At 30.8% G+C, this 16,187-nt stretch overlaps 4 protein-coding genes across 4 annotated transcripts; all 4 read left to right on the top strand.

The window, feature by feature from the left end:
• Positions 1 to 54: 54 nt before the first annotated feature.
• Positions 55 to 408, top strand: LOC128195519 (uncharacterized). The gene has a single exon (XM_052873416.1). The coding sequence runs from the start codon at positions 55 to 57 to the stop codon at positions 406 to 408; it is 354 nt and encodes a 117-aa protein (XP_052729376.1).
• A 1,877-nt stretch (positions 409 to 2,285) lies between these two features.
• LOC108330292 (uncharacterized) lies at positions 2,286 to 2,663 on the top strand. Its single transcript, XM_017564784.1, has one exon. It carries the CDS (start codon positions 2,286 to 2,288, stop codon positions 2,661 to 2,663), a length of 378 nt encoding a protein of 125 aa, XP_017420273.1.
• Positions 2,664 to 10,141: 7,478 nt separating this feature from the next.
• Positions 10,142 to 10,745, top strand: LOC108341912 (uncharacterized). Its single transcript, XM_017579597.2, has one exon. The coding sequence runs from the start codon at positions 10,237 to 10,239 to the stop codon at positions 10,588 to 10,590; it is 354 nt and encodes a 117-aa protein (XP_017435086.1). The 5' UTR covers positions 10,142 to 10,236; the 3' UTR covers positions 10,591 to 10,745.
• A 1,899-nt stretch (positions 10,746 to 12,644) lies between these two features.
• LOC108333011 (uncharacterized) lies at positions 12,645 to 15,026 on the top strand. The gene is made up of 2 exons (XM_017568325.2): positions 12,645 to 12,841; positions 13,476 to 15,026. Exon 2 carries the CDS (start codon positions 13,518 to 13,520, stop codon positions 14,841 to 14,843), a length of 1,326 nt encoding a protein of 441 aa, XP_017423814.1. The 5' UTR covers positions 12,645 to 12,841; positions 13,476 to 13,517; the 3' UTR covers positions 14,844 to 15,026.
• The last annotated feature ends 1,161 nt before the right edge of the window (positions 15,027 to 16,187 follow it).

Raw genomic sequence — 16,187 nt, 5'->3', positions numbered from 1 at the left:
CGCATCGTACTCAAAGGATTATAAGCAACTTTTTGATCGTACATCTGAGAAAATATGGGAAACTGTTGTGTGGCAGCGTCGTCAATGGAGTGGGACGGCGAGGACTGGAGTGATTTGAAGACGAAGAAGGTGTTTGATGAATCACATGTTAATCATGGATTGGGTTTGGGGAAAGTGCAGAAGGAGAAGCTTATGGGAGCGGTAAGAGCTTCTCCCGATGGCAATGGGAAGGTGAAGATGGTGATTTCAAAGAAAGAGCTGGCTCAACTGTTGGGGAAGCCACACCAGATTGGTAAGAAAACCAATTCTGCAGAAGCAGTTCTGCTCAGCTTAATAAAAGCAAGATATCAGCATTCTCGTCACGACTTGTGGAGACCCGTCTTAGAGACTATTCCTGAGGTTTCTTGATTCATTCAAGATTACAACTCTGTATACATTCCTCAAATACCTTATTCATTTTCATCATTAATTGTATAGAAAGGCAAGAATCCATTTTCATGTAAACTTGTAGGGAATCCGTATGAATAAATTATTTGAATCGATTTCGATTTATATTACTGGAGTCGCAACTTTGGAATTTAAACCCTAATTCGCCTTACGCTTACTATCCATTTGGTATTTTTACTCAGTTTAGTTTTAATTTGTACTAATAATTCAATATCATACTTGAACTACTTCTTTGTGAAAGCATATGTATATCTGTTGAGTCACCAAAAAAAAGGAGACATGGAGGGAAAGTAGAGAAAGACGAAGACATTGAAGGAGGTGAATAAGAACGGACTTAGACGGAAATGGAAACATAAGAGATTAGGAAAGGTGATCGAAATGAAGATTTATATAAGAGTTAAGTGAACGGAAGATGATCAAGAATTCGAGTAATGTAACCAAGACATAACACAGAAAGACATCAAACAAAATCAAAGGAAATGAGAAGGAAATTAGTCTAGGATAATTGCTGCAAAACATGGGTTGAGTGGACATAATCTATACAATGGATAGTTTTGAGAAAATTATTATAATTTATGTAATTTTACTTTATTTTATTGTGATTTAATGGTTAGAAAAAAGGAAAAAATATAAATAATCTATTCAAATGTAAAATAAAGGATGACAAAATTGCGATTACAATTCAAACATTCTAAGAATGAAAAGAATGATAAATTCGTTGATGATTGTTTCAATGTGGATCATTGCTTTCATATATTTCTTGTATTAATTTAGTTTCTTCTAATTTACATTTTGATCAGTACAATCTATCTCTATTTTTTTCACTTCTTTTTATCACTTTTTACGTTGAAATTTAAATTCCAACTATGTATCGAACCAAAATCAACCAGAAAACAATCTATGTTTAAATTCCAATTCCCTCTTCATGTTGATATTGCCATTATTAATAATATTAAAAAATACGGTTATATAGTGGCTTTAGAAGTTAAATGAATAAGAAAAGAATATTTGTTAATGACATACTATATTTATATATGAATTTTAAGACGTTGAATTTACATTCTTTTGCCTTTTTAATGTGTATTCTAACCTTTAATTCTCATTGTGCACGAAGGTTTTTTCTCTGAATGATTATACCAGAGAGAGGATGTTCCTGCAGCCGAGTAATTAGTTATATGCGTAAAGATAATAATGGATCCATGTGGAATCTTTGTATCAAAAAGTCATTTATTGAAAATTAATTAAGTGGCTCGTCACGACGTCTAATGACGATGCAGTACGAAAAATTTCAATCATTCGCAGTTCATAATAAGATTACGTGAAGAATTACTGTTGTTTTTGCAGATAGCTTGTTAAGGATATCTTTCTACAGGTATAAAAAAAAACGTAGAAAATATTCATTTTTCTAAGCAGCTTCAAATGTTGACTTCAGATAGGAATTTAATTTCAGTAATAATAAGGAATATTTGTGTTTATTCAAAAATGACACCCCTATGATTAATCCAACAGTGACAGTTATTAATCAAAGACAAAGAGATTCCAATTCCAAGATTCGATAAGTTCCCATTCACTGGGTAAGTGAAAACCCTAAGCTTAGTCGTACCACGTACACGACATACACGTGATGTTTGGAATTGTATTGTTTGGTCAAGAAAGCCACCTTAGTTGTAACAGCCGTCATGAGAATGGAATAGTGAAAAAAATCATGCCCCACCCCTTATCCCTATATATACGTAAGTACCAGGTTGAATCAGCTTCAACTTCACCGATCTCTCTATAATCATCAGAAACTGCTGCAATCTGAAATCTGTTGGTAGATTTTGTTGATCAGAGAAAATATGGGAAACTGTTGCAAGGCGGCATCACCAATGGAGTGGGACGGAGAGGACTGGAGTGATTTGAAGCCGAAGAAGACGAGTTCGAGAAAAGTGATTGACGAAAGTGGTGGTGATGTGCTGAGTTTAGCGAAAGTGCAGAAATTGAAGCTTATGGAGTCGCTAAGAGCTTCTCCTGATGAGAATGGGAAGGTGAAGATAATGATTTCAAAGAAGGAGTTGGCAAAACTGTTGTCGGGGAAGCAACAACAGGTAAAAAAGAAGCAAGCAGTGAGAGGTTCTGCAGAAGATGTTCTCCTTCGCTTAATGAAGGCCAGAGATCATGAATCTGGTCAGGGATTGTGGATGCCTGCTCTAGAGACTATTCCTGAGTCTAGTTGATTGAATCTGTGGGAAAAAGCTTGCATATAGAAGGTTATCTGTGTCTGTAATTGTATAGAACAGCTAAGAAATTATATCAGCTAACATTTCCATGTAAAATTATAGGAAAGAGAATGCGGAACATGTATTTCTTATGAATAAATTATTACGTAATGTGTTAAAACTCTAGGTAAGTTATCTTTTCTGTTGTTTAGTTGCAGAGTTCCTTTGTAGAGCTTCTGTATATACCTTTGAAAGTAAATAATAGTTTTTTAGTCTAATAAGATAATAAGAGAATGATATTTGTTTCTCATGGTTCTATTTCTCAGTCTTTTCTTCTCTACATAACTTCTCTTATAATTGTCCACTAATTTTGCATCCTTATTATTATTGACTTTGGGATTTCAAATGATAAGATTCAAAGTCAAAAAATTAATAGCGCATAATAATAATATATTATAATGGCTTTAAAAGTTAGTTTTTTTGGATAAAATACTTAAGTTCTTTTAAATACTGTGGTACTTAGGTATGACATTTACATTTGTGGAAATGATAAATTATTATTGTAAGTTAACATTGTTGTTGGCAACGAGCATGGAAATTTAACTTGTTTTGTTATGAAAATCATACTATAAATGAAATAATATATGTATTATATTTTAATGGAACAATTGGTACTGGTGGTGAAATGTCAGGTTAGCTTGGCTTACATTAAAATTCAACTTGACCAATCTAACTTAATTTGAATTCAACGTCTTCAAATTACCACAAGTTAATAGCATATAGATTATTTGTGTTGGAAATTAATAGGAGAGAGTATTGAATTCAGTTCATATTGGACTAAAGTTTTCTTTGAAACATATTTAATTTAGTTTTAAATAAAAAAAAATATATTGGACCTATATGTAGAAAAAAAGACTTATATGTAATTTTAATAATTATTTTTGTAATAGATTGTAGTTTTGTGCAATTTATTACTAAATTATAATAAACTTTAAACATATTTTATTGAATTTCATTAGATAAGTTTCAACAAGTGAATCTAAACTCATCCATTTATATTAATATAAATTCGATTTTTTTTTTCATTTGAAAATGTGCTTACCTAATGTAATTTATTTGTTTTTAAAAACTATGTCCAAGAAAAAAACATGGAGGCCTATGCCTCTGGTATTCCTAAAATATCTACTACACCTATGAATTTCTAAAACTTCCAGTATAAGATTTGTTGAGTACAAATTTAATTTTGTTTAGTTCAAGAGTTGAGCAGAAAATCCAAGATAAAAAATGGCCGTTTTGTATAACTGGTGTAGCTGTTTGATATCTTCATTTTCTGTATAAAAATAACTTATTATAGTAATCTATCCGACAATCTACAGTTTTCACGCGACCACAACAGAGGTAAAGGAATGATTGGAAACTGTTAAATGCGTAATCGTTCTCTCCTTTTATTTGACTTGTTAATTTTCATGGTCGTACTTCTGTGTTCACCGTTGATTGAACATCCATTTTGGGGGCTTTATATTATAAACTTTAAAACAATACTAATCATGGTTATGGAGAGGGTTAACGCTGGGTGAAGTCTTTTAATATATATATATATATATATATATATATATATATATATATATATATATATATATATATATATATATATATATATATATATATATATATATATATATATATATATATATATATATATATATATATATATATATATATATATATGATGAAAGGGCGGATTCAATTTGAAACTCTAGAAGGAGAGATAATATATTGCAGATTAAAGTTTACTTATTACATTATGAATTCAATATATGAATAGGACAATTTTAGAGAAAGTCTTCATTGACCAGATCTCTTTGGATCATATTCATTCAAACTGCTGCTGATGTTTAAACTGTTATAGTAGAGACATAACTTTTTGACGTGTAATTAACAATTCAGTTTCAGATGTGGTTCTTAACTATTATGGCTTGGACCCTTAAACATTTGGATTGGAGAACAAATGAATGAAACACATCAAGCATATTGTGTTTCACGCTACGTATTGCACAGAAAATGTCTATAAAAATAAGTGTGAACTATGCAGATTACATTCTTGTTTCTTAAGCCATTATCTTTTCCAAATATCCTTTCTACATTGTTTGCAGAACATATATACAGAGAAACTTGAAACTTACCGACTAAGAAGATGACTTGTATTCCTTTCTTACTTAATATCACTGATTGAAATATCTCTCACAAATAACATACTCTCTCATAGTTCTCTCTATCACATAATTATTTGTATATTTTCAAGCGAACATAAACATCTATAGTTCAAACATTAATGTGATGTGATCTTATAAGTGAACAAAAGATTTGTACCTTTAAAGAACCTGAAAGCTACAAAGAAGTTATGTTGCATAAAGAAAAAGACAAGTAGTACAAAGTCATGTAAAAATAAATGAAACCCTTGTACACGTGAACCATACCTTTGAATTGGTAAAGCTGCTTTAAGACAAGATAGCACTAAAAAATAAGTAAGTGTTCAAATTGAAATCTGTACCATAGGATACCCGAGTTCACCAGCGGTCGACCTTTAACATCACAAATGTTTATAGGTTGATGTCGAACACCTGATAGTCAACAGTCAATGTCGTTCGAACAATTACAGGTTGATGTCGAACACCTGGTGATCGACAGTCAGTGACATTGGCATGTTGATGTCGAACACCTGGTGATAGAACACGTCGATCTGTAAGTGCTCGACAGCCAGCAATGTCTCGACAGCCAGCAATGTCTCGACACACAGGGCTCAAACAGTCAATGTCGTTCGAGCAATTACAGGTTGATGTCGAACACCTGGTGATCGACAGTCAGTGACATTGGCATGTTGATGTCGAACACCTGGTGATAGAACACGTCCATCTGTAAATGCTCGACAACCAGCGATGTCTCGACACACAGGGCTCGCACGACGACAAAGCGGTTTAGCAAATGCTAACAAGCGGTTTAGCACATGCTAACAGATAATTTTGAATATTAGTTAGATACCACAAATCACGGGAATAACTGACCCAGTATGAAACACGATCTAACAGTTACACCTCCCAGGCAGTCAACTTCAGTAACGGACCGAACTTTCAGGTAAACGGTTTATTTTACTGTTTTAAATATACAAAGCACAGAGGAAAAAAGGTACGTTTTTTGCCTAAGAAAAAGAGAGAGAGATTTATTCTCGATCTGACTCATCACACCCCTTTTTTGACTTGAGCGTCGGAGTGCCTTTGCAGGTACCCAGCCCATCTGCCCTGGGAAAGCAGCGCAAAGGGAGAGAGACAACACATTGAGAGCATTATAGGAGGAAGCAGTACTGAGTTATTAGGTTCGTATCTCGGTCTTCACACCCCTACTAAAACAAAATCAGAAGAAAATAATTCACAACTAAAGTAAAAGGCAAAGTTGGTTATGAACGGCCTTGGTTAGAAGAACAAGATTTATTTTGAGATATTTTCATCCATGATTAAAATATCTTCAGTTAGAGTTGTATTGGGTTTGACAACAAGTTTAAATTTAGAAATTGGTTAACTTGATATGAAAACAACCTTTATTCATGGTGACTTAAAGGAAAAGATTTATATGGAATAACCTTAAAGTTTTATAATAAAAAAACAAGAAAAAACTGATTTACAAATTGAAAAGAGCTTGTATAATAGTTCAAACGGAAATGTAAAAAATTTAATTTTTTTTATGATAAATCACGATTATGAAAAGGCTTCTTTGGATCATTGTATATTTGTAAAAAAAAAAAAAAATCTTTAACGTAAAATTTATTATTTTCTTGATGTTGGCGTATTAATTATTGGTCATAGCATGAATGGGACTCAAAGTTTTAAAAGAGAGTTAAACAAATTCTTTGCAATAAAGACCAGAATTTGGGTCCAACAAAACGGATCCCTGATATATATAATAAAGGGTAAGGATACATCAATATCCAATTTTTTATTTCAAATCCTTTCAACACCAATAAAAAAGTATTTTATTTTAAACTATAAAATTATTTAAATTAAGTAGGAAAAGTAAAAATATTATTTACCTATAGAAATATTATCTAATTCTTTAAAAAAGTGTAGAAAAATTAAGAGGTGATTGTGACGGAGAGAGAAGAAAAGAAGAATAGGACCCATAACTTGAATATGTTCATTTTGTTTTGCAATCAAAAAGATATGATACATCCCCTTTATTTGAAACAAGTAGAAGCAAAAGATCATAAATGGTGGGAACATACACATGTTATTGCTTAAGACCATACTATTTTTGGTCAAGGAGCCATCTTTCCGGGATGCCATGCACGACAATGAGACCCCATCTACGTCTCCGTGTCCTCACCAGCAATTATATTATAAATTAATCAAAACTTCAACTTTCCAAAATCCACGGACAGTATTCGCATTATCCATTTCCCGATTATATATAACATATAACAGAGCTTCACTTCATTAATCACATACAACATACTCAAAGAATTTGAAGCAATTAATCTGTAAGGATGGGAAACTGTTGCAAGGCAGCTTCATCAAGCAAGGTGTTTGATGAAGGTCATCCGGGGAAAGTGCAGAAGGAGAAGCTGATGGAAACACTGGGAGTTTCTCCTGACGCGAATGGGAAGGTGAAGATAAAGATATCGAAGAAGGAGTTGGCAGAATTGTTGAATAAGCAGGAAGATGTTGATGGGCGAGCTTCTGCTGAACAAGTTCTTCTTCGCTTAATGAGAAAGGCGAGAGAAAATGATGGTGCTCACAGATTGTGGAGGCCTGTGCTAGAGACTATTTCTGAGGTTATTTGACCAGTTGTTCATCAGCAAGAAATGGAGCATAATTTTTCTTTCAAAACCTTTTCCAGTAAAATATATGTTAGTAGTATACATGTCGATAAATTATTCAAGAATACGTCTTCTTTCTTGGAATCTGTGTTTCACATGAATTTCATGGATGACACCATTTTATTTATGTCATCTTTCGGTTGGTCAAAAAGAAAAAAGGCAGAGAAATATTTCATCTGTTTTTACAATTTCTAAGATAATTAAAGTTATTTTTTATGGTACACAAGAGGCTTATGTTTTCTGATCAATGATTGAACGAGTTTAAACACGTTAGAAAAATTAGTTTAAATAAAAAGTATTATTATTTATTGAATAGGTTGTCTCTATTGAAAATACTTTTGTTATAGTATAATATGCTTCATAAGTTTGATTTACTTTACTAATACATTATAATTTAATAATATATAATCCAAGTAAATTTTTTAATACATCTTGGATACTCTAGAATATTTTTTTTATCTCTCTTTTTCTTCTCCGTCTTTTATTTATTTCTCTCTTCTATGAAATACATAAAACTAATAAAAACCTATAAATATACAATAATATTGCAAGAAATATGCAATCAATTAGTTACTCGCTTATATATTATTATATTTCAATACATTTAGTCTTTTATTAATTAAACGTAAGGTTGTTCTCCGGATGGACCTCCTTAGTTTACATTAACAACTTAATAATAAATTATCAAAGTTACCAGTTTGACTGGCTAAAGTGTGACTCTTTCTACCTTAGACAATTATGTTTTATTTCTTATAATAACATTAATAATTTTAGATTTTGCATGAAAAAACTTTATAATAGATGAAGTTATGCATACTGTGCATATCTCTTGAAAGGATCGGAAAAAAATATTAAAAATAATTTATAAAGTGTGAAAATAAAATATAACTTTGAAATAATTGTGAAATAAGAATAGCGTAAGAAATATTAAAACTATATAATAAAGGGCAAGTGTATACTTGTACTAGCACGTTTCGAAGTAAAAAATTATTATCATTCTCATTCTTCTATTAAAAGAATATCAATTTTTTTTCTCATCTCATCCACATAAGATAATATGTATACTTGTACTAGCACTTTTTATAAAAAAAATCATAGGAAATAAAATATTATATTATAAAGAATTCAATATTGAATACACATATTTTATTTTCTCTAATTATCAAATATAAAAAATATTATAATTGAATAAATCTCAACTCAAAATATCAAAGAAATGAAAATAATCAAAATGTATATCTCTAAGTTAGGAAACAAATATAAATTTTAAATTTTCTAATAAAATATAGGTGTTAAAAATAATTTAAAATGAAGATATATATTGAAACATGTATGGAGACGAGGATTATGAACATATGTACATAGATTCATATCATCAAATACCCAAATTAAAAAATAGAATTACTTATAATTGTATCTATACCCTATCAATAATGAATGTTTTCTATTATAATTGGAATACATCGGAATCATACCGAAAAGACTTATTCATTTACCATTCTGGTCAACATGGTAAAATTTAATATATTGTTTTTCCTCACTCTTAAATACCAAGTAAAATTCTACACACACACACACACACACACACATATATATATATATATATATATATATATATATATATATATATATATATATATATATATATATATATATATATATATATGGACTCTAGTGTAACAATTATTTATTTGTGAAAAAGTCATTTGAAGAGATTTATGGAAAGACATATGTGTAGAAAATCATCCATGATTGATGAAACATATATACAAAATATAAAAGATAATTCAGGTTTCCCTTGCAAATGACAAGCTATGATTTTAACAAGCTATTAATTTAGCAAATCTTTAAGTAATTAATATTATAAAATATTCTCAAAATAATAACAATTTATTTGGCATAATAATATCTATCTACACATTTTATTAAACAATATTTTAACTTCTTTTCAATTAAAATGAATAAATCACTTCCTTCTCCGTGCATACTGGATATATAAACTCCATGTAAATCTCAATAGAAATAATTTCTTTCACCATCTTAATTATAACTATGCCAAAATAAATAAATAAAATATTTATTAACAAATCGGTTAGATATATATATATATATATATATATATATATATATATTGATATTTATTTCCCATAAAATATGAGTTTAAAAAACTTTGAAGTGACTAGTTTGGGTTTAGCAAAACCATCAAACACTAAGTACAAACTTGGGATGATTTGAAGAAATTAATTTTTATTAATAAGGTGGCATCACAGATAGACATTTAAAGCAAAAAGGAATATATTATTGAATTAGAAAAATACAAACAGCAATTTCATGCATTTAATAAAACAAAGTGACATAGAGTGACAGTCACTTTGGTTAGTGACTCCTAAAGATGCTAAATCTCATTTTCATTTCACACACTCACAACAAAACCTACCTATTTGGTCAATAAAGCCACCTTTTTGGCTGCCATGCACAACAATCAGACCCGATCTAGCTTTCCGTGTCTCCTCACAATTATATATATAATAACATCACTGTTCCCATTATCCAATATTTCCATTTACTATATATATATATATATATATTATATAGCTATCATCAAAACCTCACAAATCTGTCATCACACTCTTCATTTTTTTCTAAAATATATACGTACTATCTTCGTTTGTTGATCAAAGACATCATACACTTGAACAGTTTTAAGCAATCATCTATCAAAATATGGGAAACTGTGTAAAACCTGCATCGTCAATGGAGTGGGACGGCCAGGACTGGAGCGATTTGAAGTCGAAGAAGAGCAGCTCAAGCAAGGAATTTGGAAAAGGTCATCATGAGTTGAGTTTAGGAAAAGGGCAGAAGGAGAAGCTTATGCAAACGCTGAGAGTTTCTCCTGATGCGAGTGGGAAAGTGAAGATAAGGATATCAAAGAAGGAGTTGGCAGAACTTTTTGATAAACAACAACAGCAGAGAGCTTCTGCAGAACAAGTTCTGCTTCGCTTGATAAAAGCCAGAAATGATGATGCTGGTCACAGATTGTGGATGCCCATGCTAGAGAGTATTCCTGAGGCCACTTGATTAATTCCTCAAGGCTTGCATGAGAAGGTTTTTCTATACAGTGATTGTGTTGTATATAGAAAAATAATAGATAGAGATTGATAGGATTTGTGTTTCAGTTGGTTATCTCTGCTTGTGAATATAGGTACTTGTGTTTGAAACCATATCAAAGTTAAAAGTTTCCTTTTGGTGATGAAGCTGATTAAATTGTTAGTAATTAATCTAATTGTTTAATTTCTTATATTAGGTGTTAGAAATAGACTTAAGTCTAACTCAATCCCATAAACTCAGCTTCTAGAACGAGGATTGCATCCCCTTATAAACTATGAATTGACCTTATATCTAGTCAATGTGAGACTTTTCCATATTAGAAATGAACTTTAAGCCTAACTCAACCCCATAAAACCGGCTTGTACAGCAAGGTTTGCACCCACTTATATACTATGAATTGACCTTATCTCTAAAGATTATGTGTAGAATATATTTTGTTTCGAAATTAGTAACCTATGTTTATTATGAGAATAGTTCCAAGCATCTTTTTTATAGAAAAGGGGTTGGAAGTCCTACAGGTCAAATTATAATATATATAAGAGAGTGCAAATCTCACTTTACAAGTCGATTTTGTGAGATTGAATTAGACTTAAAATTCATGATTGAGTAAAGTAAATAATCAATTAATCTTTTTGTAACTAAGTCTTTTGAATAAATTCTGTATAGAAAACTAAAATAAATCAATAATTGAGTCAAGTGTATAAAAAAAAAAAAATATATATATATATATATATATATAATAAAACTGAGAGAACATATATGTATTTATTTTTAATGCAGACGCAACATTCATGAACAGCTTCATTTGGAGATAAGATAGCAGTAAAACAGAAATATATGACCTGGTCTGCATGGACTTGGCACACTCGGTTTTGGTGTTTGATATTATTATTATATGATGAAACTTTTGCAGTTTTGGTGTTGTAGAGGGACTGCCGATTACTTATTCAATTAATAAATTAATTGTTAGCAAATCGTGAAACCCTATAGTAATTGATTGCTTCAAAAGTTTCAACTGCATCATTCTCCTCAACTTTAAAAGAATGGAAATAATTGCGTAAGTTTATCTCCATTTCTATTTGAATTAACAAAGCTTATTATTATACAAATACAACACTGTCAGAAGTGTTTGTCATCAGTGATGTTGCAAACTTTGAAAACACTGTTGATGACAAAATATATAGATAAAATATTAACACAAAGCATAATTTATTTTGAAAACACATTATTATATATCAGTACAGATTTAATTTTTTTATATGGACAATATAGTTTACTTTTAAAATAAATATTTTAGAAGTAAAAAACATATAGAAAGACAAATACGCTTCCCACATCTAATTTATTTTAACAATATGAAATCAAAACAAAAGCACACTAAATGAGAAAATCAAAATATAAAAGTTGAGGTTAGAATAATCAGATTTTATAGATTCGAATCTAATTAGACCAATTAAATATAATTCAAATTTATATTCGAACATTTAATTTAATTAGTTAGTAATTTGAGTGGTTTAGGTTAAGCATTAATTCAGTCCGATTACAAATTTATACTAAATTAAAAGTTTTAAAGAAGAAATTATTTTTATTTTAAATAAATGACATAAATATAGTGAATATTTAAATAAAAGATAAAAAGCAATCAACTATGATTTTATATAATTTATTACTAAAGTTTAATAAAATAATATCCTATTAAAAATAAAATTTAAAATTTTATTTTTATTCTAATTTATAATTTACAAATTACCTTTGAAATTTTTTTAAAACAATATTTTTTAATATAATGTTTAAGATTATCATTTCTATTTAATAAAAAACTTTGTTTGGCTCATAAATACATTATTATTATTATTACTATATATTATAATAAAACATTTGCGTTTACATATTAATAAAACATTTACATTTTATTTATTATAATAAGGAAATTAAGAAATAACCATATGCAAACTATCACTCTGACGATAGCAAAAAATTATTAACCAACCACGTGTGGAGTTTTTGTTCTGCGCAATGTTGGTGTTGGAAAGAAAGTCCAACAGAGATAGATCCAACACTCTTCACTTTCTTTTCTCTCTTTCTTTTGTCTTTTTCGTTTTTTGTTTTAAATAATATATTAAAGGCGACAACATTCGTTTCCTCGCCATAGCCACAAAAGTTACAGTTTTTGTCGTTCATTATATCCATCCCATTTCGCCCCCATAGCCCTAACCCATCTGTGAGTTTTCCATGCTTTCTTTTACGCTGCATTTTACAATTTTCCTTTTCTGCGATGTTCGAGAATCAAATTTATTTTTTTATTTTTGCTACTCTGTAAATCTGTTCCGTTGCTATTTTAGGGGTTTGATCCAAGTTAGAACAACTGCTCCTGCATTCGCACTAGCTTACATGTTATTACACATGCATTATGAATACCTTGAATCCAACAACTATTTTCTACAATGTTATTTTAATTTCAGAGCGTATATAAGTTATTTAGAAATTGTAAAATTTAATAATTTTTGGGTATGAATCATTGCCATATTGATCTCATTTAAATGATAACATCGCTTAACAACTGTTAAAATATTGTGAGAATGTCTCTGCCCTTGAAGTTTTGAATTGTTTTGTCTGCTGCATAAAAAAACAATGTTTAACTTTTCCCATTAGGAAATTTGTTTGTTCAGGTGCTGAAATACTTACATTTTCTTTTCTTTCTTGTTTTTTTTTTCAAAGGAAGGAGTTAGTGTTTCTGGGCAATCATACTTTTCTTTTAAATTCACTTGTTGATTTTATCCAGCATTACGATTAGGGAATGTTGGAAATCAGACATACTTTATTTGGTCAAAGAATAAAATTTCTCTCTTTTTCAGATATATTTTCTAGAGAGGACTCTGTAATTGGCATTCTGGAAGATGAACCAACAGAATCATGGATTAGGTACTCCTTTAAATGTTCCAGTGAAACGAAAACGTGGTCGACCAAGAAAAGAAGGAAGTGCAGTTCAAGGGGAGAATGTAGCTGTAATTCCTGATTCTGACAATGTGTTGTACTCCAGCCAAACAACTGGTACAACTAATGATTGTGACGATGAAATGGTAGGGAAGTTAGTTAGTGGTGTCATTGAAGGAACTTTTAATGCTGGATATCTTCTTAATGTTAAGGTAGCAAACACTGATGCTGTTTTAAGAGGCCTAGTGTTTGTACCAGGTCACTTTTCACCTGTTTCTGTAGAAAACGACGTGGCTCCACATGTCAAAATGATCAAAAGGAAAGAGATTCATATTCCAGTTGTTAACCCACATGCAGAGATACATGGCTCTTCTGTTCCCTCATCAGTACAATTCAACAAACAACCTTTTGAGCCAGAATTACGGGTACCTGTGTCTGAAGAGCTAGTGCCACCAACTGATATTCATTCTACCATCTCAGAAGTACCTGAGAATCAATCTGCCTCTACTTTGATAGCCATTTCAATTTCCAGTGGAGGAATTCCACAGGGGACATCTGAACCTAGACATGTGAATCAGTCCACCTCTATCATGTCAGAGTTTGATCATGACAAAACGATCAAACAAGATGAAACACTTCATGAACTTGATGCCTACACACAGGTAAAAGAATCTGATGTGGATGGTGGAGAAACAAAAGACTCAGAAGCAGCATCTGAACTCATCAACCTGGTTCCATCAATTGACAACACCAATAAGGAGATCGGAACTGGACAGCAGGTTGTTCCTTGTGTACATCATCTGAATGAGGTGGTTCGTGGAGAACCAAATATATCAAATATTGAATTCAACCTGATCCCTCTATGTACTGAACCTGAAGTCTTGCCATCTGAACAAACTAGTAAAATTGTTAACTACTTCGAGGAGAAGCAGGAGTTGCCAAAAACTGATGTGCTAGAAGATACAAAGGCAGAGCTTGCAATTGAGACTTTAAGTAATGTTGACAGCTCAAATTCTAGTGGAAGACCGAATACTGATGTTAATATTCCTGTTGTGGGATCAAACCATGCACTTGTGGCCAGCGAACCTGAATCCATGCCATCTGAAGGGATTGGTAAATTTGTTCCTTCTGAGTCCAAATTTTCATATGAAGGACATGATCTGTGGGGGAGGAGTGGTCCCCAGAACCATAGCTCTTTTGGAGACATTAATACAGTGGATTTCAATCAACCTACTGAAGCTTTAGCTAATCCAATGGAATATGAGAAACAGATTGGATCAGGCACTTGAAAATTTTAGCTGGAAAATATGGAGAAGGTTGTCTAGCATAGTTGGAAATTAGGCTGGAAAATTAATCGGGTCTGTAGACATGTAGATCTATAGTTTCAAGTCTTAATCTTTTTTGAGTCACAATCTCTGCTTTACTTTCTGTTTTTGCTGCCACATTTCCTAATAAATGAGTTTCCTTTTCAACGTTGTTTTTGGTCTGTCTTTACGTAATCTTACCATTTGTTTTTAGTTTAATCTTGTTACTGAGCTCTTGGTATGTGAAGAAATATAACTTGTTGCCAGTTGGTCCTGTTGCAAATTATGAACTCTTCACTTGTATGAATATCAACAATTGGGTCAGTGTTTGGCTAAAAGTAGCATTTGTTTATGGAGATACTTTTGGTAAGAACAAAGAGAAAGTGAGTATGAAAACAAATATTCTAATTTATAACTTTGAGGTTCTGCTATGGACAAAAAAAATACAGGTGAAACTTTGTAAAGCGATATCCTGTACCTCAACAGAGGCAAGAGAAATATGCATTGTCATTAAAAATACTCGCTATTTCGCGAAGGACAAATGTAAAAATTCTTCAAAAAACATCAGCTTAAATTTATGTCAATCAACTTTTCTATCAAACCAACTTAGATGTGTAACTAGTGTTTGTAAAACGTACGTAAAAACGTCAAAATTCCATTCAATGTAAATTCACCAAAAATACTTCATTGGAACTTATAAAATGACACCTTGCACCGAGAACAAACACTACAAAAGCGTTTAGATTTCGGTTAATAAATTAGGGTAGATTAACCTCAACAGAAAAAAAAATACCATTAATTGGAAATATGTATCAATTATATTTACGCAGATTTCAATGATAACCAAATTAATTTAAATGTTTCAACTAAAATCCAAATACACTACCAACGAACGTAAAACACGAGACTAATTATCTGTTTTTCAAAGGTTGAGCAATACATTTAATTTTCATTAGAATCCTACTATCATTTGACAAAACTTAACCTGTTTTCATTGTGAAGTATCATCCAAAATAATAAATTCAGGTGATATCTAAAATATTAATCATCTATTAAAATATTTAATTATTTAATTTCAATAACATTCAACACTAAAACTATTTTTCATAATTTGTAAGATCGCTTCGGTGATTTTTTTTAATGCAAAAAAGTTAAATTGAAGACCAAAATTCATTTTGTCAATAGATGCAACTAGATGACATGTAATATGTTCAGAAATGCAACATTCCTTCCACCATGTTATCAAATTGTTAGCATTTATCATTTTTTATGTTATTTAAAAATTCATTACACTCTGCATCTCTCTTTCACGCCAGAGCAAGCTCAATA

This window comes from Vigna angularis, chromosome 1, assembly GCF_016808095.1.
Source record: "Vigna angularis cultivar LongXiaoDou No.4 chromosome 1, ASM1680809v1, whole genome shotgun sequence".
NCBI lineage: Eukaryota > Viridiplantae > Streptophyta > Magnoliopsida > Fabales > Fabaceae > Vigna > Vigna angularis.
This window is presented reverse-complemented; position numbering and strand designations above follow the sequence as displayed.

Bases quoted from the DNA above. Each gene is read 5' to 3' on its own strand.
- LOC128195519 (XM_052873416.1), top strand. From the start codon at position 55: ATGGGAAACTGTTGTGTGGCAGCGTCGTCAATGGAGTGGGACGGCGAG.
- LOC108330292 (XM_017564784.1), top strand. From the start codon at position 2,286: ATGGGAAACTGTTGCAAGGCGGCATCACCAATGGAGTGGGACGGAGAG.
- LOC108341912 (XM_017579597.2), top strand. From the start codon at position 10,237: ATGGGAAACTGTGTAAAACCTGCATCGTCAATGGAGTGGGACGGCCAG.
- LOC108333011 (XM_017568325.2), top strand. From the start codon at position 13,518: ATGAACCAACAGAATCATGGATTAGGTACTCCTTTAAATGTTCCAGTG.